Source organism: Nerophis ophidion, linkage group LG16 (genome assembly GCF_033978795.1).
Source record: "Nerophis ophidion isolate RoL-2023_Sa linkage group LG16, RoL_Noph_v1.0, whole genome shotgun sequence".
NCBI classification, from domain to species: domain Eukaryota; kingdom Metazoa; phylum Chordata; class Actinopteri; order Syngnathiformes; family Syngnathidae; genus Nerophis; species Nerophis ophidion.
In genome coordinates, this window is record NC_084626.1 from 26,782,278 (window position 1) to 26,808,327 (window position 26,050).

The window sequence follows — 26,050 nt, forward strand, 5'->3', positions numbered from 1 at the left end:
TGGAGCCGGTTCAGCTACTTATTTAGATTAGTTATAAAAGTACAGGCAGAGGAATATCTTTTCCTGCATAAAACGATCACGGATAATTATATCCATAACTCAAGGTTGTGACAGACCCCATTCACTCCTATTGTTTGCTTTCGCTTTTGTTCAAATATTTAAATGTGGATCGTGCATTTAAGGGGGGGGAAACATGGTCAGGTTGGCCTATTCCGTGTAATCCAAGCAGCTTCTGCTGGAAAAGCATTTGTTTGTTGCAGGTACTTTGATCCGCAGCTAGTATTTACTTTATTTGCGGCGCTTCACCCGCTTAGGTAGCATCATTAAAACCCACTTCACAGGACTCCTCTGGCATCAAACAAACTGCCTTTACTGACATGCATTTAATTAATTTTCTTTTAATGTGTTCCTTTGCTTTTTGTTTTCCAGGCATCTTAACAATGAGCATGCCCTGGATGACAGGAGCACCGCCCAGTGTCGGGTGCAAATGCAGGTCGTGCAACAGCTGGAGCTGCAGGTATGGCTTCAAGACTTTGTTTTCTTTCTCCCGACAATGCATGGAATGGTGACCCAGAAGTTTGTACATCTGCAATCTGTCAGTCCTTAAAAAAAAAGCGTCATGAATACACGACGGCCCAAAAAAAAAAGAGTCATATAAAGAGCCCCGAGCTAAGTGGAGAAGGTAATTACGTTTTGTATATTACTGGATTTTACAGTTATTTATGACTCTTCTGATATCCTCTCCCGGATCGGACACAAACTCGTGTTGAATAACTTCCAGTAGTAGAAAAGTTGTTTATAATCCAGATTGTTTAATACTTTGGCTGCTGTAAGCAGTATTTTTTGTTTTATTTTCTGCAATATTCATCCATTTTTTACCGCTTTTTCCCTTTGGGGCCGCTGGTGCCTATCTCAGCTACAATCGGGTGGAAGGCGGGGTACACCCTGGACAAGTCACCACCTCATCACAGGGCTATTATTTATAGTAAATAATTGTATTAATTAATGACATTTTATGTTTCTTATACAAGTAATTAATTACAAATAATTATACATATTATCTATATACATGATTTGATATGACTAAGACTGGTTGATACCAAAAATAAACTTTATTATGATACACATTTACAGTAAACAATTATAAAAATGTATTATATTTTTGTTTGAATATAGATAAAGTTATATTTAGCCATTTTTGATATGACTAACACTGATTAAGACTACAATAAATGGCATTATAATACATATTAGTTTTAATAAATCGTTATATGAAATAATGGCATTTTTGTTTATTCCCATAAGTAATTAGTTATAATGACTAACTAATTCCAATTTTTTAAAATTAATTGTTATGACTAACAGTAATCAACAATATCAATAAACACACAAGTAGGTTTTGGGTCTGACAAACTTGCACTCGATCTAAAAGAGTGTTTATCATTATTTTATATGGGACGGCGTGACGGAGTTGGGAGTGGCTGTGTCGATCAATCGATGATTTTTTTATATAGACCTTAATCACTAGTTTCTCAAATGGCTACATAAACCACACTATATACCTAAACGACATCATCGTTAGAGCCCACATAAGGGCAAGGAAAACTCAGACCCAGTGGGACGTCGGTGACAATGATGACTATGAGAAACCTTGGAGAGGACCGCATATGGGGGAACCGAAAGCAATGGATGTCGAGCGGGTCTAACATGATACTGTGAATGTTAAATAGTAAATAGTAAAATAAAAGTTCCATAAAACAGAAAAGATTTAAAGACGTTTTTTTTGTTTTGTTTTTCGGAGTGACTTTAAACTGACTAATAAGTTAAAATGACACACACACAGTAAAGTTGGATTATTATTTAATAACGTTTTCTTTATATGGCAGCAGCCCCATTTGTAACAAATGTGATTATGAGCGCTGGCGGGCGCTGCCATGCAAGGCGCTAACCAGGACCCCTCAGGAGCAAGGGTGACGTGTCTTGCTCAAGGGCACAACGGGCGGGACTAGGATGGTAGAAGGTGGGGATTGAACCAGGAACCCTCAGGTTGCTGGCACAGCCACTCCCAACTCCGTCACGCCGTCCCATATAAAATAATGATAAACACTCTTTTAGATCGAGTGCAAGTTTGTCAGACCCAAAACCTACTTGTGTGTTTATTGTTAGTGTTGATTAGTGTGAGTCATATCAATTAGTTAAAAAAAAAATGGAATTAGTTAGTCATTATAACTAATTACTTTTGGGAATAAACAAAAATGCCATTAATTCTAATTATAATGATTTTTTAAAACTATTGTAGTATTAATCTGTGTTAGTCATATCAAAAAACGGGTAAATATAACTTGGTATAATTCATTTTATTTCATTAATTTATAATAAAACAAAAATATAATTAATTTATATAATTTTTTACTGTAAATGTGTATGATAATAAAGTTTATTTTTAGTATCAACCAGTGTTAGTCATATCAAATCATGTATACAGATATGTATAATTATTTATAGTGAAGTGAAGTGACTTATATTTATATAGCGCTTTTCTCTAGTGACTCAAAGCGCTTTACATAGTGAAACCCAATATCTAAGTTACATTTAAACCAGTGTGGGTGGCACTGAGAGCAGGTGGGTAAAGTGTCTTGCCCAAGGACACAATGGCAGTGACTAGGATGGCGGAAGCGGGAATCCAACCTGCAACCCTCAAGTTGCTGGCACGGCCACTCTACCAACCGAGCTATACCGCCCCATAATTTATAATTAATTACTTGTATAAGAAACATAAAATGTAATCAATTAATAAAATTATTTACTATAAATAACAGCCCTGTGATGAGTTGGTGACTTGTCCAGGGTGTACCCCGCCTCCCGCCCGATTGTAGCTGAGATAGGCACCAGTGCCCCCCAAAAGGAATTATCGGTAGAAAAATGGATGGATGGACTATAAATAATATTCATTGTTAGTCTGAATCTGTGTTAATCATAAAAATATATTAATATATGTGTAATTATTACAATTAGTTATATAATGAAACAATGATATTAAATTAATATAGTATGTACAGTACGTATTGAAATAATAAATAAAGTATTTTTCGGAGTATAAGTCGCTCCGGAGTATAAGTTGCACCTGCCGAAAATGCATAATAAAGAAGGAAAAAAACATATATAAGTCGCACTGGAGTATAAGTCGCATTTTTGGGGAAATTTATTTGATAAAACCCAACACCAAGAATAGACATTTGAAAGGCGATTTAAAATAAATAAAGAATAGTTGACAACAGGCTGAATAAGTGTACGTTATATGAGGCATAAATAACAACTGAGAAGGTGCCTGCTATGTTAACCTAACATATTATGGTAAGAGTCATTCAAATAACTATAACATATAGAACATGATATACGTTTACCAAACAATCTGTCACTCCTAATTGCTAAATCCGATTAAATCTTATACGTATAGTCTCTTACGTGAATGAGCTAAATAATATTATTTGATATTTTACAGTAATGTGTTAATAATTTCCCGCATAAGTTGCTCCTGAGTATAAGTCGCACCCCCTGTCATGCCTGTTAATCTGGGTTTATGTTTGATCATGTTATGTTTTGTTTTTGGGACTCTTGTTACCCATTTTGCACTTCCTGGTTTTGTTGATTTCCATAGTTACTCATTAGTTTCCACCTGGTCTCCAAGTTACGCCCCTGCATTCAGTCCCACACCTGTTTCACATCATCATAGTCACTATTTAAGCTATTGTTTTCTGTTCTTCGGCCTAGACACTTTGCTTATGCATACTACTTGCTACATGCTTGTCTACTTGCCCACCTACGCATGCTGCTCCTACCTTCATGCCATGCTATTCTGTTTTCTATGCTGTCAATACCACGTAAGTTTTTGTTGTTTATGCCACAGTGGAAGATTTGTTATTCATGCCACAGTGCAAGTTTTGTTATTCATGCCACAGTGCAAGTTTTGTTATTTATGCCAGAGTGCATGTTTTTGTTTCATGTCTGTTTCCAGTCTTGTCTGTTTCTTGTCTGTTTTTCTTGTTTGTTTCCACACCTTTTTCACATCATCATAGTCACTATTTAAGTCATTTGTTTTCTGTTCCTCGGCCTGGGAACTTTGCTTATGCATACTACTTGCTACGTGCTTGTCTACTTGCCCACCTACCCATGCCGCTCCTACCTTCATGCCATGCTATTCTGTTTTCTATGCTGTCAATACCACGTAAGTTTTTGTTGTTTATGCCACAGTGCAAGTTTTGTTATTCATGCCACAGTGCAAGTTGTGTTATTTATGCCACAGTGCACATTTTTGTTTCTTGTCTGTTTCCAGTCCTGTCTGTTTCTTGTCTGTTTTTCTTGTTTGTTTCCACACCTATTTCACATCATCATAGTCACTATTTAAGTCATTTGTTTTCTGTTCCTCGGCCTGGGAATTTTGCTTATGCATACTACTTGCTACGTGCTTGTCTACTTGCCCACCTACCTATGCCGCTCCTACCTTCATGCCATGCTATTCTGTTTTCTATGCTGTCAATACCACGTACGTTTTTGTTGTTTATGCCACAGTGCAAGTTTTGTTATTCATACCACAGTGCAAGCTTTGTTATTTATGCCAGAGTGCATGTTTTTGTTTCATGTCTGTTTCCAGTCTTGTCTGTTTCTTGTTTGTTTTTCTTGTTTGTTTCCACACCTATTTCACATCATCATAGTCACTATTTAAGTCATTCGTTTTCTGTTCCTCGGCCTGGGAACTTTGCTTATGCATACTACTTGCTACATGCTTGTCTACTTGCCCACCTACCCATGCTGCTCCTACCTTCATGCCATGCTATTCTGTTTTCTATGCTGTCAATACCACGTAAGTTTTTGTTGTTTATGCCACAGTGCAAGTTTTGTTATTCATGCCACAGTGCAAGTTTTGTTATATATGCCACAGTGCACGTTTTTGTTTCTTGTCTGTTTCTTGTCTGTTTTTCTTGTTTGTTTCCACACCTATTTCACATCATCATAGTCACTATTTAAGTCATTAGTTTTCTGTTCCTCGGCCTGGGAACTTTGCTTATGCATACTACTTGCTACGTGCTTGTCTACTTGCCCACCTACCCATGCCGCTCCTACCTTCATGCCATGCTATTCTGTTTTCTATGCTGTCAATACCACGTAAGTTTTTGTTGTTTATGCCACAGTGCAAGTTTTGTTATTCATGCCACAGTGCAAGTTGTGTTATTTATGCCACAGTGCACATTTTTGTTTCTTGTCTGTTTCCAGTCCTGTCTGTTTCTTGTCTGTTTTTCTTGTTTGTTTCCACACCTATTTCACATCATCATAGTCACTATTTAAGTCATTTGTTTTCTGTTCCTCGGCCTGGGAATTTTGCTTATGCATACTACTTGCTACGTGCTTGTCTACTTGCCCACCTACCTATGCCGCTCCTACCTTCATGCCATGCTATTCTGTTTTCTATGCTGTCAATACCACGTACGTTTTTGTTGTTTATGCCACAGTGCAAGTTTTGTTATTCATACCACAGTGCAAGTTTTGTTATTTATGCCAGAGTGCATGTTTTTGTTTCATGTCTGTTTCCAGTCTTGTCTGTTTCTTGTTTGTTTTTCTTGTTTGTTTCCACACCTATTTCACATCATCATAGTCACTATTTAAGTCATTCGTTTTCTGTTCCTCGGCCTGGGAACTTTGCTTATGCATACTACTTGCTACATGCTTGTCTACTTGCCCACCTACCCATGCTGCTCCTACCTTCATGCCATGCTATTCTGTTTTCTATGCTGTCAATACCACGTAAGTTTTTGTTGTTTATGCCACAGTGCAAGTTTTGTTATTCATGCCACAGTGCAAGTTTTGTTATTTATGCCAGAGTGCACGTTTTTGTTTCATGTCTGTTTCCAGTCTTGTCTGTTTCTTGTCTGTTTTTCTTGTTTGTTTCCACACCTGTTTCACATCATCATAGTCACTATTTAAGTCATTTGTTTTCTGTTCCTCGGCCTGGGAACTTTGCTTATGCATACTACTTGCTACATGCTTGTCTACTTGACCACCTACCCATGCCGCTCCTACCTTCATGCCATGCTATTCTGTTTTCTATGCTGTCAATACCACGTAAGTTTTTGTTGTTTATGCCACAGTGCAAGTTTTGTTATTCATGCCGCAGTGCAAGTTTTGTTATTTATGCCACAGTGCACGTTTTTGTTTCCTGTCTGTTTCCAGTCTTGTCTGTTTCTTGTCTGTTTTTCTTGTTTGTTTCCACACGTGTTTCACATCATCATAGTCACTATTTAGGTCATTTGTTTTCTGTTCTTCGGCCTGGGAACTTTGCTTATGCATACTACTTGCTACATGCTTGTCTACTTGCCCACCTACCCTTGCCACTCCTACCTTCATGCCATGCTATTCTGTTTTCTATGCTGTCAATACCACCTAAGTTGTTGTTGTTTATGCCACAGTGCAAGTTTTGTTATTCATGCCACAGTGCAAGTTTTGTTATTTATGCCACAGTGCACATTTTTGTTTCTTGTCTGTAGTCATGCCCTTGTGCTAGTTTTGTTTTATAGCCAATTTTTCCGCCCTCGAGCGCGCCATTTGTTTGGCTCCTGTTAGTTATAGTGTTTAAACAAACAATATGTACTCACATTCACGTCTCGCTCGTGCCAAATTCCCCTTTGCATCGAAGAAGCAAAACAAATCCAAATCAAAGTCCTAACACTATGAAAAAAACTCCGGTACATATGAACATTTTATATGATACACAATTTAAAATCAGATATAATGCATATTTTTTTAAATTTCAAATGGAAACTGCTATTAATTATCAGTGCCACATTTTTTTGTAATCTGCTTATTTTTGTAATGTATGTGTTGCTATATTTGAGATAATAGTAATGGTGATAATAGAGGTAGATATTATTATTTGTTCATATCAATGCTATTGATGTTATAATTGTAGTTATTAATGATCAGTGTCAATACTGTACTATTACTGTTGTCTTCACTAATTATTTTTTTTTTATAAATACTGGTGTTTATGTGTAGCTTTGTTGTTGTCTCTTTTGTCTTTTTTCCACTTCTTTCCATCCCCTCCTTGTCAAACACTAAATGTTTTGAAAAAATGATTAAAGTGAAAGCAACAAGAGAAATATACCACACTTGTCTTTTTTTAGGATAATCTGCACAGCAGATACAGGCTCTATGTCAACAATAATATTTAATACTAATAATCATGAAAAATTCTAGGTAAAATCCTGAATTGAAATGTGTGTACGTGCTCATCCAACAAAATGATATCATATGTCCTCCTCCCCTCCAGCTAGCGAAAGACAAAGAGCGTCTGCAAGCGATGATGACGCATCTTCACGTCAAATCCACAGAGCCCAAAGCCACGCCGCAACCGGTGAGCGAGCCCATCATAAGTCTCTCCCCCCCCCCCGGTTCTTTTGTTTGTCTTAATTGGCACGCGTGTATCCATTAATCTGTCCCTCCATCTTCGTATTGTATCTGCTAAATAAAAACAGCTGTTGTCTCCCGGGACGCCAGTAAACCTCATCGGGGGCCACATCTGCTGACATCCGAGATTCAATTTGGTGTCAGAGATAAAGTGGATACACACTTTGGAGCGGCTTCGTCTCGGGGAGCGCAAGTCTGAGAAAGGGTGAAAGTAAAGAGTTATTAAAACCAGATAATGTATGGTCTTGTTTACAAATACTGTCATTGAACTATCACAGTATTACTATTAGTGCATATTATAACACAAAATGTATTGTGTTATTAGGTTGTCTCCTATGTAATATGGTAAATATTACAAAAATATAATCAAAATGTGTTGAAAAATTACTGTAAATTTCCTTGAATTGCCGCCATAGCGCAAATTAATTTAAAATCTCTTCTCACTCCTGCGCTTACCAAAGGCATGCGGTAAAAGTAAGCATGCGGTAATTATTTTAAAACCTCCTCTCACTCCAGCACTTACCAAAGGCATGCAGTAAAAAATTGAGTGTGATGTAAGCGTGGACCCCTAAATCCTACTGAATAGCTCTTAATATTCTTCCCTTTATGCGATTTCAAAACACCGCTATTGAAATCAGCCTCCTCCGTTTTGAAAATGATGACAGGGGAAGTGTCACTCGTGACGTCACGAGTTTGACCAGGCGGTAATACTAAGCATGCGCTAATTATTTTGCGAAGCTAGTTCGACCCGGCAGTAATTCAAGGCAGGTGCATACTATATGCCCTGCGGCAATTAAAGGAAATACGATACATATATATATATATATATATATATATATATATATATATATAGATATGTATATATACATATATACATATATATATGTATATATATGACACAATATATATATATATATATATATATATATATATATATATATGTATATATTGAAAAATAAACAAGTGATTCAATTATAAAAAATAAAGATTTCTACACATAGAAGTAATCATCAACTTAATGTGCCCTCTTTGGGGATTGTAATAGAGATCCATCTGGATTCATCAACTTCATTCTAAACATTTCTTCACAAAAATTTTAATCTTTAACATCAATATTTATGGAACATGTCCACCAAAAAAATCAACAATGCAACACTGAATATTGCATTATTGCAATTCTTTTCTCAGTTTATGAACTTACATTCATAATTTGTTGAAGTATTATTCAATAAATGTATTCATAAAGGATTTAATTGAATTGTTGCTATTTTTAGAATATTTTTTTAAATCTCACGTACCCCTTGGCATACCTTCAAGTACCCCCAAGTTTACGCGTACCCCCATTTGAGAACCACTGCACTAAAGACTATAAAAGTGGGAACCCGTTACCTCCCTGCTTGGCACTCAGCATCAAGGGTTGGAATTGGGGGTTAAATCACCCAAAAATGATTCCCGGGCGCGGCCACTGCTGCTGCTCACTGCTCCCCTCACCTACCAGGGGGTGGAGCAAGGGGATGGGTCAAATGCAGAGGACAAATTTCACCACACCTAGTGTGTGTGTGTGACAATCATATGTACTTTAACATTAGATACACTCCTGTACTTGGTATCATTACAGTGGATTTTCAGGTGTAGATCCACCAATGGCATTTGGGGGGTGGTATAGTACCGAAAATGATTCATTAATATCGCGGTACTATACTAATACCGTACAACCCTAGAAGGAACCCTTTATCCATGTGAGTGACACTTCTGTCACCGCACCACGAGCCAAAGATCATATCGCCGCAGGGCATGAATGCAAAAATCCCACACACATAAACGCAGAAAAGACGAGCAGGGGAGCCCAGCTCGCATCACTCGGCGCAGCTTGGATCATTTATTTACAGACGGCCATTGATGTGCGACGGGCTACATGTGCGTCTCGTCTCTACAGTAGCAGTCAACACAAGAGTGCCCGGAGACAACAAAAGCCCGTCTGTTAGAGCCGTCCTTGTGTCACTCGCTGATGGTGTAGATTAGAGTGCGAAAAAAGTGGGCTCTGACATGTAGACATTTGTATATTAAAAGCGGTTGAGGTGGCAGATAGCATCTTTGAGCTCGCTACCTCCGCTTTCTCGCTGGGGCCTGTGTCAAAACTACGCTTAAACGGGGATTTTTATTCAAAAAGTTACTAATGTGAAAGATATACTGGTCCTTAAAAGTACATGTGATGCAACGACGTGTCCTGGTGAGAGCATGTTTCTTGGTATAGTTCCGCGATACCAATGAATCCTTTTTTGTAACGATACCGGTACGATTCTTACAAGTATCATTCCTGCAGGATGAGAAATAGCTAAACATGCTTCACTATAATCCTACGAACTATGGGAACGCTCTCCCTGACCACCTGAGGGCACCACAGACTGTGGATGCGTTTAAAAAAGGCTTAAAAGGAACGCTCTCCCTAACCACCTGAGGGCACCTCAGCCTTTTAAAAAAGGCTTAAAAACGTTTCTTTTTTTTTTTCTTTTTTTTTTAAAGCCTTTTTATAGATACAGCGGGGCAAAAAAGTATTTAGTCAGCTACCGATTGTGCAAGTTCTCCCACTTAAAATAATGACAGAAGTCTGTAATTTTCATCATAGGTACACTTCGAATGTGAGAGACAGAATGTGAAAAAAATATCCAGGAATTCACATTGTAGGAATTTTAAAGAATTTATTTGTAAATTATGGTGGAAAATAAGTATTTGGTCAACAATTCAAAGCTCTCACTGATGGAAGGAGGTTTTGGCTCAAAATCTCACGATACATGGCCCCATTCATTCTTTCCTTAACACGGATCAATCGTCCTGTCCCCTTAGCAGAAAAACAGCCCCAAAACATGATGTTTCCCCCCCCATGCTTCACAGTAGGTGTGGTGTTCTTGGGATGCAACTCAGTATTCTTCTTCCTCCAAACACGACGAGTTGAGTTTATACCAAAAAGTTCTATTTTGGTTTCATCTGACCACATGACATTCTCCCAATCCTCTGCTGTATCATCCATGTATCCATTTTGGTATCAACTCAACTCGTCGTGTTTGGAGGAAGTAGAATACTGAGTTGCATCCCAAGAACACCATACCTACTGTGAAGCATGGGGGTGGAAACATCATGCTTTGGGGCTGTTTTTTCTGCTAAGGGGACAGGACGATTGATCCGTGTTAAGGAAAGAATGAATGGGGCCATGTATCGTGAGATTTTGAGCCAAAACCTCCTTCCATCAGTGAGAGCTTTGAATGGTTGACCAAATACTTATTTTCCACCATAATTTACAAATAAATTCTTTAAAATTCCTACAATATTTGTTTCACATTCTGTCTCTCACAGTTGAAGTGTACCTATGATGAAAATTACAGACCTCTGTCATCATTTTAAGTGGGAGAACTTGCACAATCTGTGGCTGACTAAATACTTTCTTGCCCTACTGTATATACATACTAGTTCTAGCTATTAGGCTGTTCTAGTTTTTATATTTTATTTATTTTTATTATATTTGTATTATTATTGTTTTTCTTTTTTTAATACTCTGTAGCACTTTGAGGTTTTTGCTCAATCTAAAGTGCTTTTTACAAATAAAATGTATTATTATTATTATTATTGTTATTATTATAATTATTCACTACACACCGTAGCTCACAGGTGTCAAAATGTAAACAAACGCTATTGGTGGATCTACACCTAACATCCACTGTAATGATACCAAGTACTAGAGCGTATCTGGTCGATACGACTATGATTACGTCGATATTTTTTGGCATCCCAACATCTTCTTTAATATTTTTTTTTTTTTTTTTTTAATGTAGATTATGTTTATAAACTCAGGAAATACATCCCTGGACCAATGTATGATCCTGTTACTACTTGGTTTCGGATCGTTACGCAAATATGTGGTATCATCCAAACCTAATGTAAAGCATGCAAACACCAGAAGAATTAAGTAAAGTGAATTGAATTATATTTATATAGCGCTTTTCTCTAGTGACTCAAAGCGCTTTACATAGTGAAACCCAATATCTAAGTTACATTTAAAGCAGTGTGGGTGGCACTGGGAGCAGGTGGGTCAAGTGTCTTGCCCAAGGACACAACGGCATTGACTAGGGTGGCGGAAGCGGGAATCGAACCTGCAACCCTCAAGTTGCTGGCACGGCCGGTCTACCAACCGAGCTAAACCGCCCCTAATTAAGTGATTATTACATTTTAACAGAAGTGTAGATAGAACATGTTAAAAGAGAAAGTGAGCAGATATTAACAATAAATGAACAAGTAGATTAATAATACATTTTTTACCGCTTGTCCTTTATAATTTCGAAAAAAATAACAGAATGATAAATGACACAATATGCTACTGCATACGTCCGCAGACTAATTAGGAACGACTAAAAGACAAGTTGTCTTGTATGTTCACTATTTTATTTAAGGACTTAACTGCAATAATAAACATATGTTCAATGTACCCGAAGATTTTTTGTTTAAAATAAAGCCAATTTTTTTATGGTCCCCTTTGTTTAGAAAAGTAGCGAAAAGTACCGAAATAATTTTAGTACCGGTACCGGCACCAAAATATTGGTATCGATGCAACATGCAGCTGCCATAAGAAAGCAGCCGCTTGTGTTCACTTCTAATTAAAGCAAACTGATAGGGTGCATCTGGAACATCCCGTGAATAGCGTTCATTTTATCCTTACAAGATGGATGAGGTGTAGCGGCCTCCGAGCAAACGTGTCGCATTATTAATGTGCGAGTGTGTGTGTGCGCGCACGTGCTCGTGTCACTAAGCATTCTTGTCAGAAATCTGACCTTTTACGCCATACATAATTGAGGCGGGACTTTTTGTTTATTTTCTTTAGCGGCTCGCCGAGTCAAAGCCAGTATAATTAGATCACCAATTACCATTTAATTAATTTCAGTCTGAAGTCTCATTTTGTCTGGGCGCTGGAGTGAGTCCAAATGGGGGAGACAAACAAAGGCCAGGCTATTACCAGCCTGTCTGGACTATTGTTGCACCCTCTCGCCGTGTTTATGGCCAGGGAATATGGATGAAACGGGGAAACAAAGCCTGCTAATCCTCACAAAGAGAAGTCAACACCACAGCTCAGCGTTACAGTGATAGCGTTGTCTCCGAAGTGTGATTTATTTGCTGCATGATTCACAATAACACTCATTTTTGCGCCTGCCAATGTTTGTACGTACTCACCAACGTGGGCAATATGCATTCCCACATATTATTTTTAATACATAATATGGAATAATTAACATTAATGTACATATATACATCAACAAAAGAAGCTATAGTTTTTTTTTTTTATTATTATTGTGAAAGCAATTTGGGTTCATTTATAATAAATAAATAAAAAAAAATATGTGAACCTTATCATAAAACCATAAATATATTTTAATAAGAATAATATAGTATTTAATGTTATATATGTAATAAAATTGTGTTATTTAATATATTGGTATTGTGAATGCAATTCGCATTCATTAAAGATAAAAAACAACATTATTTAATTGAAAAAAATGCATGTGCAAAAATTCCTCTTTTGAGCCTCTTACTATTAAGTCATAAACATATTTTTGATCAAATAATACAGTATTAAATATATAACATGAATAATAATACATTTTAGATATATATATTTTTTTTTTTTTAAATGTGTAGAAATTCTTGTTTTTTAAACCTCTTACTTTAAAGTCATTAAAATGTTTTGATGAAATAATTATCAGGCATAAGTATTAAATGTGTGATAAATATATCATTAAATATAGCTATATTTGTAGTTTTTTTTAATTGTTATTGTGAATTCTATTTGCATTCATTTATGATAACAAACAAATAAATGTGTTAAAATTCCAGTTTTAAACCTTTTATTGTAAAGCTACTCTATTAACATATTTGTTGAGTAAATAATATACTATTAAATATAACACATAAATAATATAGTAATTTTTAAATATATTTTTTACATTTAAAAAAATAATTGTGGAGAAATTATTGTTTCAAACCTCTCACTTTAAATCCATTAACATTATTTTTGATAAAATAATTATTAGGCATAAGTATTAAATATATAATATATACAATAGAATATAGCTATATTTACAGTTGTTTTTATTGTGAATGTAATTTGCATTCATTCATTCATGATAAAAAAAAATACTAAAAAATGTGTTAGAATTTCTGTTTTAAACCTTTTGTTATAAAGCTGCTTTATTGACATATTTGTTGGGAAAATAAGTATTAAATACTGTATGTATTTTATATGATAACATTTTTTCCTCAAATATTTTTTATAATAAAATAATGTTATGTTGTTGTTTTTATTGTGAATGCAATTGGCATTCATTTATGATACAAAACAGGAAAACATTATTCAGTTAATAAATGTGTAAATATTCCTGTTTTAAACTTCTTACTGCAAAGCCATGAACATATTTTTATTAAAATAATTTAGTCTAAAATATTTAATAAATATAATAAAATATCGTTATTTTGTAGTTGTTTTATTGTGAATGCAATTTGTATTCATTCATGATTTAAAATAATAAAAAAGGTTAAAAAAATCCTGTTTTAAACCTCTTGTGGACCATCAGGCATTTTGCATGCTTGCTTAGCTTTTATCAATGCAAACAAGTTGAAACATCTCTTTATTAGTGTATATATATATATATATATATATATATATATATATATATATATATATATATATATATATATACATATCATTATTATCTATTTATTTTTTCATTCTTGCACATATCGGTGTTTGATTTTGAAATTGGTCTATTTTCATAAATGAGCAATGACACCAATTTGAAGGGGTCATGTATATTTGGTATAAGTTTCCCTGCCAATAATTAGCTGCAGCAATGGCCGTGCTCACATTTTCCACTTGACTACTGCTGCAGGATGGATGCCTGGCACATGTGCCCTCCAGCTGCTTGAAACCAAGCCACACCTTTGGAGCACTTGTCGTAATTAGTTTACTCTAGTAGCCATTATCACTTAGGTCTGCCATGGACCTCAGACTCGTATTCAGTAATATTGCAGAACCATCTTCCATAGCTCAGAAGCTGACGTTGTTTAGTTTCGATGATGGTTACTATTCAAAGTCAAAACAACAACCATTTAAACTGTCCTCCTATTCGGCTGCCCTGCTGACACGCACACACTGTCACAAGCTCTGTTGTACACTTACTGTTTTAAATCACAAAACTCTTTCATTTTAACAGCCAAGTCGCTTTAATGATTAGGAATTTAAAAAAAAATCTTTGATTGATTAAAACTTGTATTAGTAGAAAACACAGTACAGTACAAATTCCGTACAATCGACCACTAAATGGTAACACCCCAATAAGTTTTTCAACTTGTTTAAGTCGGGGTCCACGTTAATCAATTCATGGTAAACCCACTTTACCTTTTTTAAGTTGGAATCTTCTTGGCGTGCAATGGATGGGCGGGGGGTGGCATATATATATATATATATATATATATATATATATATATATATATATATATATATATATATATATATATATATATATATATATATATACAGTATATATATATATATACACACACATATATGTATATATATGTGTGTGTGTGTATATGTGTATATATATATATATATTTATATATATATGTATACTGTATGTATGTATATGTATGTATGTGTATATATATTTATATATATATGCATATATATGTATAAATATGTATACTGTATATATATATATATATATATATATATATATACCGTATTTTTTGACTATTAGTGGCAGTTTTTTTTATAGTTTGGCCAGGGTTGAGACTTGGCCAAACTATACAAAAATAATAATAATAATAATAATTTTTTGGGGGGGTTTTTGTTTTGCCTAGTCTCCCCCCGGCCAACCTATAAAAAAACTGCGACTTATAGTCTGAAAAATACGGTATATGTATATATATATATATATATATATATATATATATATATATATATATATATATATATATGTATATGTATATGTGTATATATATATATATATATATGTAGGTGTGGGAAAAATCACAAGACTACTTCATCTCTACAGAACTGTTTCATGAGGGGTTCCCTCAATCATCAGGAGATTTTCCTCCTGACGATCATCAGGAGTTTTTTCTCCTGACGATTGAGGGAACCCCTCATGAAACAGTTCTGTAGAGATGAAGTAGTCTTGTGATTCTTCCCACACCTACATATTGCGCTCTACCACGGTATCGAGCACTATTCTCTGGATAATCCAATCAAGATATATATATATATATATATATATATATATATATATATACAAATGTTGCTTTGAAACTCTATGGACGAATATACTTCCTGCACGAAACAACCCGCAACACCTACAAAGAGCAAACTTGTCCCGAAAATTTGCGCCATAGCACAATCAATAGCACAACTTTTAGTGTCTCTGTTGACGTTATACTAGTACAAATAATTGTGGCCAGTAGCCAATACAAATCCATCAATTAGCTGCACCATTTTATAAGCCGCAGAGTGCAAAGCGTTGGAAAAAAATAGCGGCTTATAGTCCGGAAAATATGGTACTGTAGATTTTGGGGCATATCGTACATTTCCACTTAGGATTGTGACACTCTGGCAGTGAAAGGGTGGATGTGGGTGTTGTCCAAACACAAAAAATGAAACAAAGCGAAACAGGAAGGTGTTAATGGGCCTGCCAGTGCAAAGCAGGGACCGGGTAGGTAGAGGGGATGTCATGGCGCTCCTGACTGTTTGTCTAAACATTTATCACCTAGGTTTGGTTCATTGGGCGTAGCGCGGGGAAGTTCATTGTCCAAAAGGAATAACTGAGCTCACATCTTGTCTGTTTGCTTGCTTTTTTTTTTTTTTTTCTGCAGCTCAACTTGGTGTCCAAAGTTACATTGTCCAAGTCGGCCCTTCCTGAAGCCTCACCGCCGCTGAGCGTGCCCTGGACCCCCACCACGCCCACGGCACCGTACACGCCGCTGTCGCAGACCCACTCGGTCATCACGGCCAACACCCTCCACAGCGTGGGCCCCATGCGGCGGCGTTACTCTGAAAAATACAACATGCCCATCTCTCCAGGTACTCACATTGCTGCAACTTCATACACATACTGCAAAAAGAGCTGTCAACATGTAAGATAAAAAGAATAGGTTTTAAGAAAAAGTACTAAAAACAAGTGAAATTAACCAACTGCAAGGATGGATCATTTTACTTGATAATGTAGTCTAAATTAAGATGCGTATATTTAGAAATTTGCAAAACTTTTCAGATAGAAATTAGAATTTTATTTTGAAAATAAGTATATATCAAAAGTGTACGTGCAATACCACTGAATTAAAGAAAAACGCAGGCTGGTATCAGCGATACCGATGCGATACTTTGTGCAAATATCCAATCCAATCCAATCCATTCCACTTTATTTATATAGCACATTTAAAACATTTTCCAAAGTACTGCACAGCCATGTTAAAATCAATATTATACTCCACCAATGACTGAATAAAAAAAAATATATATATATATATATATAAAACCAATAAAAAAACAATATAAAAATAAATAAGATTAAAAACAATTTTAAAGGGTAAAAGCAATTAAAACAGTAAAATAGAAATCAAAATGTATATAAAAAAAACACCTAACGTGTCTGCTAAAAAAATTTTTTTTTCAAATAACAACTTGTCCGTCCAAAAATACAACAAGACAAATATTACAAAAGTAAGCAAAAAAAAAAAAATTGGGCTGGAGATAGGGAAGTCTGGGCTTCCCTGCTTAGGCTGCTGCCCCCGCGACCCGACCTCGGATAAGCGGAAGATGATGGATGGATGGATGGAATATAATAACAAAAAGCTGAATTAAAAGAAGAAAAAAACATATATATATATATATATATATATATATATATATATATATATATATGTCACCTATAATACAAAGTTCAAATATTACAGTATGTGTTTTTTAGCATTTTTTTAAGAACATAAAATACCAAAATGACCTTTCTATACTTGACTTTTCAATATGCGGAAATTGGTGGAAAAAGGTAGTCTAAAAAATCAGAAATTGTCAAAAGTAAAATAAAATATACTTAAAATACAAACAAAGTTCAGTTAGTTAATTTAAAAAAATTAATAATAAGAAATAAAATGATACCAATTTGCGAATTAATTTGGGAAAATAGAGCAACCACGATAAACACTGTGTACTGAACATTATTATTCACTAGGTTATGCAGTAGAACAACTTTATTATTATGATTTTTATTCAAATATTACATGGTGATAAAAACAGTGAAAATGGAAAAAAAAACGGCAAAAATATCCTAATTATTCCAATCCAATCCACTTTATTTATAAAGCACATTCAAACAACAATAACATTTCCAAAGTGCTGCACAGCCATGTTAAAAACAATATTAAAAAAAACAATATTATGCTCCACCAATGACTGAATAAAGACAAAAAATAAATAAATATAAAACCAATATAAAAAAACTATATAAAAACAAATATGATTAAAAACTATTTAAAAGGGTAAATTCAATTAAAACAGTAAAATAGAAATCAAAGTGTATAAAAAAAGGGAAAAAGCTTAAATGTTCTCACTTATGAATACAATTAATATTCCTAGTCACCTATATTACATAGATGACACATTATCGGATTTTTTAGCATTTAAAAAATAACAATTTAAAAAAATATATATTTATATATTGCTCCCACTTTTTAGTACGCGGCCCTTGGTGGAAAAAGTTTGGCCACCCCTGAACTAAAGTATCAATATTTTGATTTGAGGATCGATATTAGAGCATGAACATCTGGTATCGATATTTCAGTATCTATCTGCACATCGCAATTATTCAATTTTCCACCAAGGGCAGCATACTGAAAAGTCAATATATATATATATATATATATATATATATATATATATGTGTGTATATGTATATATATACATATATATATGTATATGTATGTATATGTATATATATGTATATATATACATATATACATATATATATATATATATATATATATATATATATATATATATATATATATATATATATGGAAAATGTTTGGAAACCCCTCAATTAAAGTATCAAAAGTATCAATATTTTGATTTGAGGTTCAATATTAGAGCATAAAGATCTGGTATCGACATTTCCGTACTGATTGCTATTATTCACTTTGCAAATCTAAAACATAAGCATTGTTGCGATGTTACGGTATCTTCAAAACACTATTTTCTATGTTGGGGGGAAACCAAAATACCTTATTTGAATAGTTATTTTCTCATTTTTTAAAAATAGAAATAAAAAATATATACTTATTTGTGCTAAAATCAAGATTAGTCAATGACTAAAGAGAAGTAAATAGCTTTAAAAGTAGGGACATTTCTCGAAATAAAGCTGTTAAATGTTGGCATGTGGCAAATCATTTGCGGTGGTCACATGACTGCGTTATCTCCGTGACAACACTTTGTTTTCTCATTGCAGATCTCAGTCAGAACAAAGAATTTTACATGAACGCCGACGTCAGGCCGCCTTTCACCTACGCCTCGTTAATAAGACAGGTGAGGAGCCACTTTAATGTCTTCTTTCCGACTTCAAGGAACATTCTCCTTTTTTCCGCATGATTAGGTCTCGACTTTGAGACTTCCCGCTGATTATTCATCCTCAAATGATTGCATGCATATGGGATTCCTCCCCCCCCCCTCCATCCCCCCAAAAAACACGACAATTCCATTTGATTAAGCATTTCAGCGATTACGACCAAATTCATTTCACACAACAGTAAGGACGGGGCCTGTTTTAAGAACGCCTCTCAATTATCGCCCGGGCCGCAGTAATCTGGGATCTCAGGAATTAATCTGAGCCGACCATAATTGCTGCCCTGTAATCTGCCTGAGAACTGTTTTTTTTTTTTTTCCAAGCCCGTCCTTTATTTTGCACGCACAAAGGAAAATGTATTTAAATCTGCCGTTTTTGAATAAAAGCGCAGCAGACTTGCATAAACAGCCTTTGTCCCCCCGGTCTCAGTGAGAACACACGCACAAAAACCTATCTTGTGAATTATTTATTTGAAATGTTTTTGTTTCTGCCGCTGTTTGTCCGTTCAGGCAATCCTGGAGTCGCCAGAAAAGCAGCTAACACTAAACGAAATCTACAACTGGTTCACGCGAATGTTCGCATATTTCCGGCGCAACGCAGCGACGTGGAAGGTAAAGTTCTTTCTCCATTTTTCCCCGCGAATATCCACAACTTAATCTTTCAGCAACATGCATGATAATTGACATGGATCATGCAATCTGTACTGTTTTTTTGCACTCGATTGTGTCTCGAGCCACAAATGACTTCGCTGACATTACATCCAAAACAAAAACATCTAAAAATCACAGACAAAATCAAATATATTGTACTAAATCTATTTATAACGCTGATAATGGCTCAAAACAAAGTAAAGGGAAACAAAGAAAACAATAACGTACCTATGAAACATGTAAAAAAAAAACTGGTTCTAAAATGTGGCAAAAGTGGTACAAAATATGTGGAAATGGAAGATTAAGAATAAGAACTGATGACTTTGATGATAAAAACACACACACACTTCTAATGACATCATTAAGCGTACTTAAATACTACTACACACTTGTCATGTCAAGTCAATAAACGTTAAATTTGTACGTAAATAATACTTTGTCCAAATTGCCTTAAACGTTGGGACTAAGGTTTGTGCTGCGTATTTGTTTTGGTCTCAACATGAGACTTTCAACTGTTTTTAACTTTTTTTAACTGCTTTTTATCCAACAAATTGTTCTTACGGTAATTTGTATTTGCCTTTTCAGTGTGTATTTTACTTCTGTTTTAAATGTTGTTTTTTTAAGTCTTTAATTTTGTTCTTCGGCCGTGGTTGTTTTGAAAGGGCTTTATGAATAAAATTTGTATGGTATGGTATGGTAATATTTTAGTTTTTAAGTTACCGTATTTTTCGGAGTATAAGTCGCACCTGCCAAAAATGCATAGTAAAGATGGAAAAAAACATATATAAGTCGCACTGGAGTATAAGTCAGGACTGAGCATAAAAAAAACATCACATAAAAAAAACGTCTTTGCAACACATTTTTGCAAAATAGTGCATATGTTGTGTTTTTCCCATAATAAAGTAGTTCAGTTTTTGATATACAATAAGATTGAAACATTGAAATAAAACATACTATCTTTAGATAAGTCTGAAGCTGCTGAAATACTTGAAGTCTTTAAAGTTTAAGAAAAAAAAATCAGATATGATTTACTTTTAGTTTGTCCATTTTTCGTTTGAGGGATAGTGGGAGTTTTTGAATGAAAAAAAACTGTCATTTTTCCTTGGGAACAATGACAGTAATTACGTCATCTAAAGGCATGTATATACATATATATATATATATATATATATATATATATATATATATATATATATATACATATATATATATATATATATATATAGTCATAGTCATAGTCTAGTCATGGTTAATAATAGGTTAACTACATGTTAATAATATTTAAAAAATACTTACCGTAGCAACACACACACATTTTGTGGTACAAATAAATGGGAAACTGTAAAAGCCGAAACATAGCACCAACAAATAGGACAAGTTTGGGGAGATTTTGACATAGTTAGGTTCTAGTCATGGTTACTAACACGTTAACTACATGTTAGTAACATTAAAAACCGTGAAAGCACAAACGTAACACCAATAAATAGCACCATTTTTGGGAGATTTTTTTTTTACATATTTAGGGTCTATTAATGGTTAAAAACACTGTCATTACACATTAATAACCTTAAAAACTGTGAAACCACAAACGTAGCACCAATTAATGGGACAATTTTGGGAAGATGTCGACCTTTAGGGTGTAGTCATGGTTAATAACACTGTAATTACACATTAGTGACCTTAAAAACCATGAAAGCACAAACGTAGCACCAACGAGTAGGGCAATTTTCGGGAGAGTTTGACATATTAAGGCTCTAGTCATGGTTAATAACACGAATTACACATTAATCACCTTAAAACCGTGAAATTACAAACGTAGCACCAACAAATGGGACCATTTTTGGGAGATTTTGACATATTTAGGGTCTAGTCATGGTTGATAACACGTTAATAACCTTAAAAACTGTGAAACCACAAACCTAGTACCAACGAAGGGGGCTTTTTTGGGAGATTTTTACATATGTAGGGTCTAGTCATGGTTAATAACATGTTTATTACACATTAATAACCTGTAAAACCATAAAAGCACAAACATAGCACTAACGCATAGGACAAGTTTGGGGAGATGTTGACATATTTACGGTCTAGTCATGGTTAATAACATGTTGATAAGCTTAACAACCATAAAAACACTAAAGTAGCACTAACGAATAGGACAAATTTGGGAGAATTTGACAAATTTAGGGTCGAGTCATGGTTATTACCAGTGTAATTACACGTTCAAAACCGTAAAACCACAAAAGTAGCACTAATTAATAGGACAATTTAGGGGAGATTTTGACATATCTAGGGTCTAGTCATGGTTAATAACACTGTAATTACACGTTAATAATATTTCAAAATGTAACAGAACAAAAGTAGCCACAGAGAGGACCATTTTTGGGAGATTTTGGTTATTAGCAGTGTAATTACATGTTTAGAACCGTAAAATCACAAACGTAGCACCAATGAGTGGGACAATTTTTGGGAGATTTTGACTTATTTAGTGTCTAGTCATGTTAATATCACGTTATTTACACATTAATAACCTATAAAAACCATAAAAGCACAAACGTAGCACCAACGAATAGGACAATTTTGGGAGATTCTGACAAATTTAGAGTATATTCATAGTTAGTAACACGTTAATTGCACATTAGTAACCTTTAAAACCGTAAAAGCACAATAGTATCTCCAACGAATAGGACCATTTTTGGGAGATTTTGACATATTTAGGGCCTATTGATGGTTAATAACACTGTAATTACACATTAAAAACCTTAAAAACTGTTAAACCACAAACGTTGCACCAATGAATGGGACCATTTTTGGGGAGATTTTGACATATTTAGGGTCAAGTCATGTTATTAACACTGTAATTACACGTTAATAACCCTTAAAACCGTAAAAGCACAAAAGTAGCACTAACGAATAGGACCATTTTTTGCAGATTTTGACATTTGGGGTCTAGTCATGGTCAATAACACTGTAATTACACGTTAATAACCTTTAAAACCGTAAAAGCACTAAAGTAGCACCAACGAATAGGACCATTTTTGAAAGATTTTGACATATTTAGGGTCTAGTCATGTTAACAGTGTAATTTCACGTTAATAACCGTAAAACCACAAAAGTAGCACCAATTAATAGGACAATTTTAGGGAGCTTTTGACATATTTAGGGTCTCGTCATGGTTAATAACACTGTAATTACACGTTAACAACATTCAAAACCGTAAAAGCACAATAGTATCACCAACAATTACACAATAATAACCTTAAAAACTGTGAAACCACAAACGTAGCACCAGTAAATGGGACACTTTTGGGGAGATGTTGACCTTTAGGGTCTAGTCATGATTAATAACACTGTAATTACACGTTAATAACCTTTAAAACCGTAAAAGCACTAAAGTAGCACCAACGAATAGGACAATTTTTGGGAGAATTTGACATATTTAGGGTCTATTAATGGTTAATAACACTGTAATTACACATTAAAAGCCTTAAAAACTGTGAAACCACAAACGTAGCACCAATGAATGGGACAATTTTTTGGGAGATGTTGACATTTAGAGTCTAGTCATGGTTAATAACACTGCAATTACACGTTAATAACCTTTAAAACCGTAAAAGCACTAAAGTAGCACTAACGAAGAGGACCATTTTTGGGAGATTTTGACATTTAGGGTCTAGTCATGGTTAATAAAACTGTAGTTGCAGGTTAATAATCTTTAAAACCTTAAAAGCACTAAAGTAGCACCAATGAATAGGACCATTTTTGGGGTGATTTTGACACATTAAAGGGTCTAGTCATGGTTTATAACACTGTAATTACACGTTAATAATCTTTAAAACCGTAAAAGGACCAAAGTAGCACTAACGAATAGGACAATTTTTGGGAGATTTTGACATATTAAAGGTCTAGTCATGTTATCAACAGTGTAATTTCACGTTAATAACCGTAAAACCACAAAAGTAGCACCAATTAATAGGACAATTTTAGGGATCTTTTGACATATTTAGGGTCTCGTCATGGTTAATAACACTGTAATTACACGTTAACAACATTCAAAACAGTAAAACCACAATAGTATCACCAACAATCAGAGCCATTTTGGGGAGATTTTGACATATTTAGGGTTTATTAGTGGTTAATAACACTGTTATTACACAATAATAACATTGACAACTGTGAAACCACAAACGTAGCACCAATGAATAGGACAATTTTGGGGAGATGTTGACCTTTAGGGTCTAGTCATGGTTAATAACACTGTAATTACACATTAGTAACCCTTAAAAACCATGAAAGCACATACGTAGCACCAATGAATAGGAAAATTTTGGGAGATTTTGACAAATTTAGGGTCTATTCATGGTTATTAACATGTTAATTGCACATTCAAAACCTTAAAAGCAGCAAAGTAGCACCAACGAATAGGACAATTTTTGGGAGATTTTGACATATTTAGGGTCTAGTCATGTTATCAACAGTGTAATTTCACGTTAATAACCGTAAAACCACAAAAGTAGCACCAATTAATAGGACAATTTTAGGGAGCTTTTGACATATTTAGGGTCTCGTCATGGTTAATAACACTGTAATTACACGTTAACAACATTCAAAACCGTAAAACCACAATAGTATCACCAACAATCAGAGCCATTTTGGGGAGATTTTGACATATTTAGGGTTTATTAATGGTTAATAACACTGTTATTACACAATAATAACATTGAAAACTGTGAAACCACAAACGTAGCACCAATGAATGGGACAATTTTGGGAGATTTTGACAAATTTAGGGTCTATTCATGGTTATTAACATGTTAATCGCACATTCAAAACCTTAAAAGCACTAAAGTAGCACCAACGAATAGGACAATTTTTGAAAGATTTTGACATATTTAGGGTCTAGTCATGTTATCAACAGTGTAATTTCACGTTAATAACCGTAAAACCACAAAAGTAGCACCAATTAATAGGACAATTTTAGGGAGCTTTTGACATATTTAGGGTCTCGTCATGGTTAATAACACTGTAATTACACGTTAACAACATTCAAAACCGTAAAAGCACAATAGTATCACCAACAATTACACAATAATAACCTTAAAAACTGTGAAACCACAAACGTAGCACCAGTAAATGGGACACTTTTGGGGAGATGTTGACCTTTAGGGTCTAGTCATGATTAATAACACTGTAATTACACGTTAATAACCTTTAAAACCGTAAAAGCACTAAAGTAGCACTAACGAATAGGACCATTTTTGGGAGATTTTGACATATTTAGGGTCTATTAATGGTTAATAACACTGTAATTACACATTAAAAACCTTAAAAACTGTGAAACCACAAACGTAGGACCAATGAACGGGACAATTTTTTGGGAGATGTTGACATTTAGAGTCTAGTCATGGTTAATAACACTGTAATTACACGTTAATAACCTTTAAAACCGTAAAAGCACTAAAGTAGCACTAACGAATAGGACCATTTTTGGGAGATTTTGACATATTTAGGGTCTATTAATGGTTAATAACACTGTAATTACACATTAAAAACCTTAAAAACTGTGAAACCACAAACGTAGGACCAATGAACGGGACAATTTTTTGGGAGATGTTGACATTTAGAGTCTAGTCATGGTTAATAACACTGTAATTACACGTTAATAACCTTTAAAACCGTAAAAGCACTAAAGTAGCACTAACGAATAGGACCATTTTTGGGAGATTTTGACTTTTAGGGTCTAGTCATGGTTAATAAAACTGTAATTACAGGTTAATAATCTTTAAAACCGTAAAAGCACTAAAGTAGCACCAACGAATAGGACCATTTTTGGGAGATTTTGACATATTTAGGGTCTAGTCTTGTTATCAACAGTGTAATTTCACGTTAATAACCGTAAAACCACAAAAGTAGCACCAATTAATAGGACAATTTTTGGGGTCTTTTGACATATTTAGGGTCTCGTCATGGTTAATAACACTGTAATTACATGTTAATAACATTCAAAACCGTAAAACCACTATAGTATCACCAACAATCAGAGCCATTTTGGGGAGATTTTGACATATTTAGGGTTTATTAATGGTTAATAACACTGTTATTACACAATAATAACATTGAAAACTGTGAAACCACAAACGTAGCACCAATGAATGGGACAATTTTGGGGAGATGTTGACCTTTAGGGTCTAGTCATGGTTAATAACACTGTAATTACACATTAGTAACCCTTAAAAACCATGAAAGCACAAACGTAGCACCAATGAATAGGACAATTTTGGGAGATTTTGACAA

The 26,050-nt window shown here is 34.5% G+C and overlaps 1 protein-coding gene across 1 annotated transcript in view; it reads left to right on the top strand.

Annotated features, from left to right (window-relative positions):
• Positions 1 to 26,050, top strand: part of foxp1b (forkhead box P1b) — a 670,786-nt gene that overhangs the window by 611,291 nt on the left and 33,445 nt on the right. The window contains 5 exon segments of the mRNA XM_061874765.1: positions 430 to 517; positions 7,322 to 7,405; positions 16,369 to 16,576; positions 18,996 to 19,072; positions 19,619 to 19,720. Coding sequence (XP_061730749.1) covers positions 430 to 517; positions 7,322 to 7,405; positions 16,369 to 16,576; positions 18,996 to 19,072; positions 19,619 to 19,720 — 559 coding nt within the window.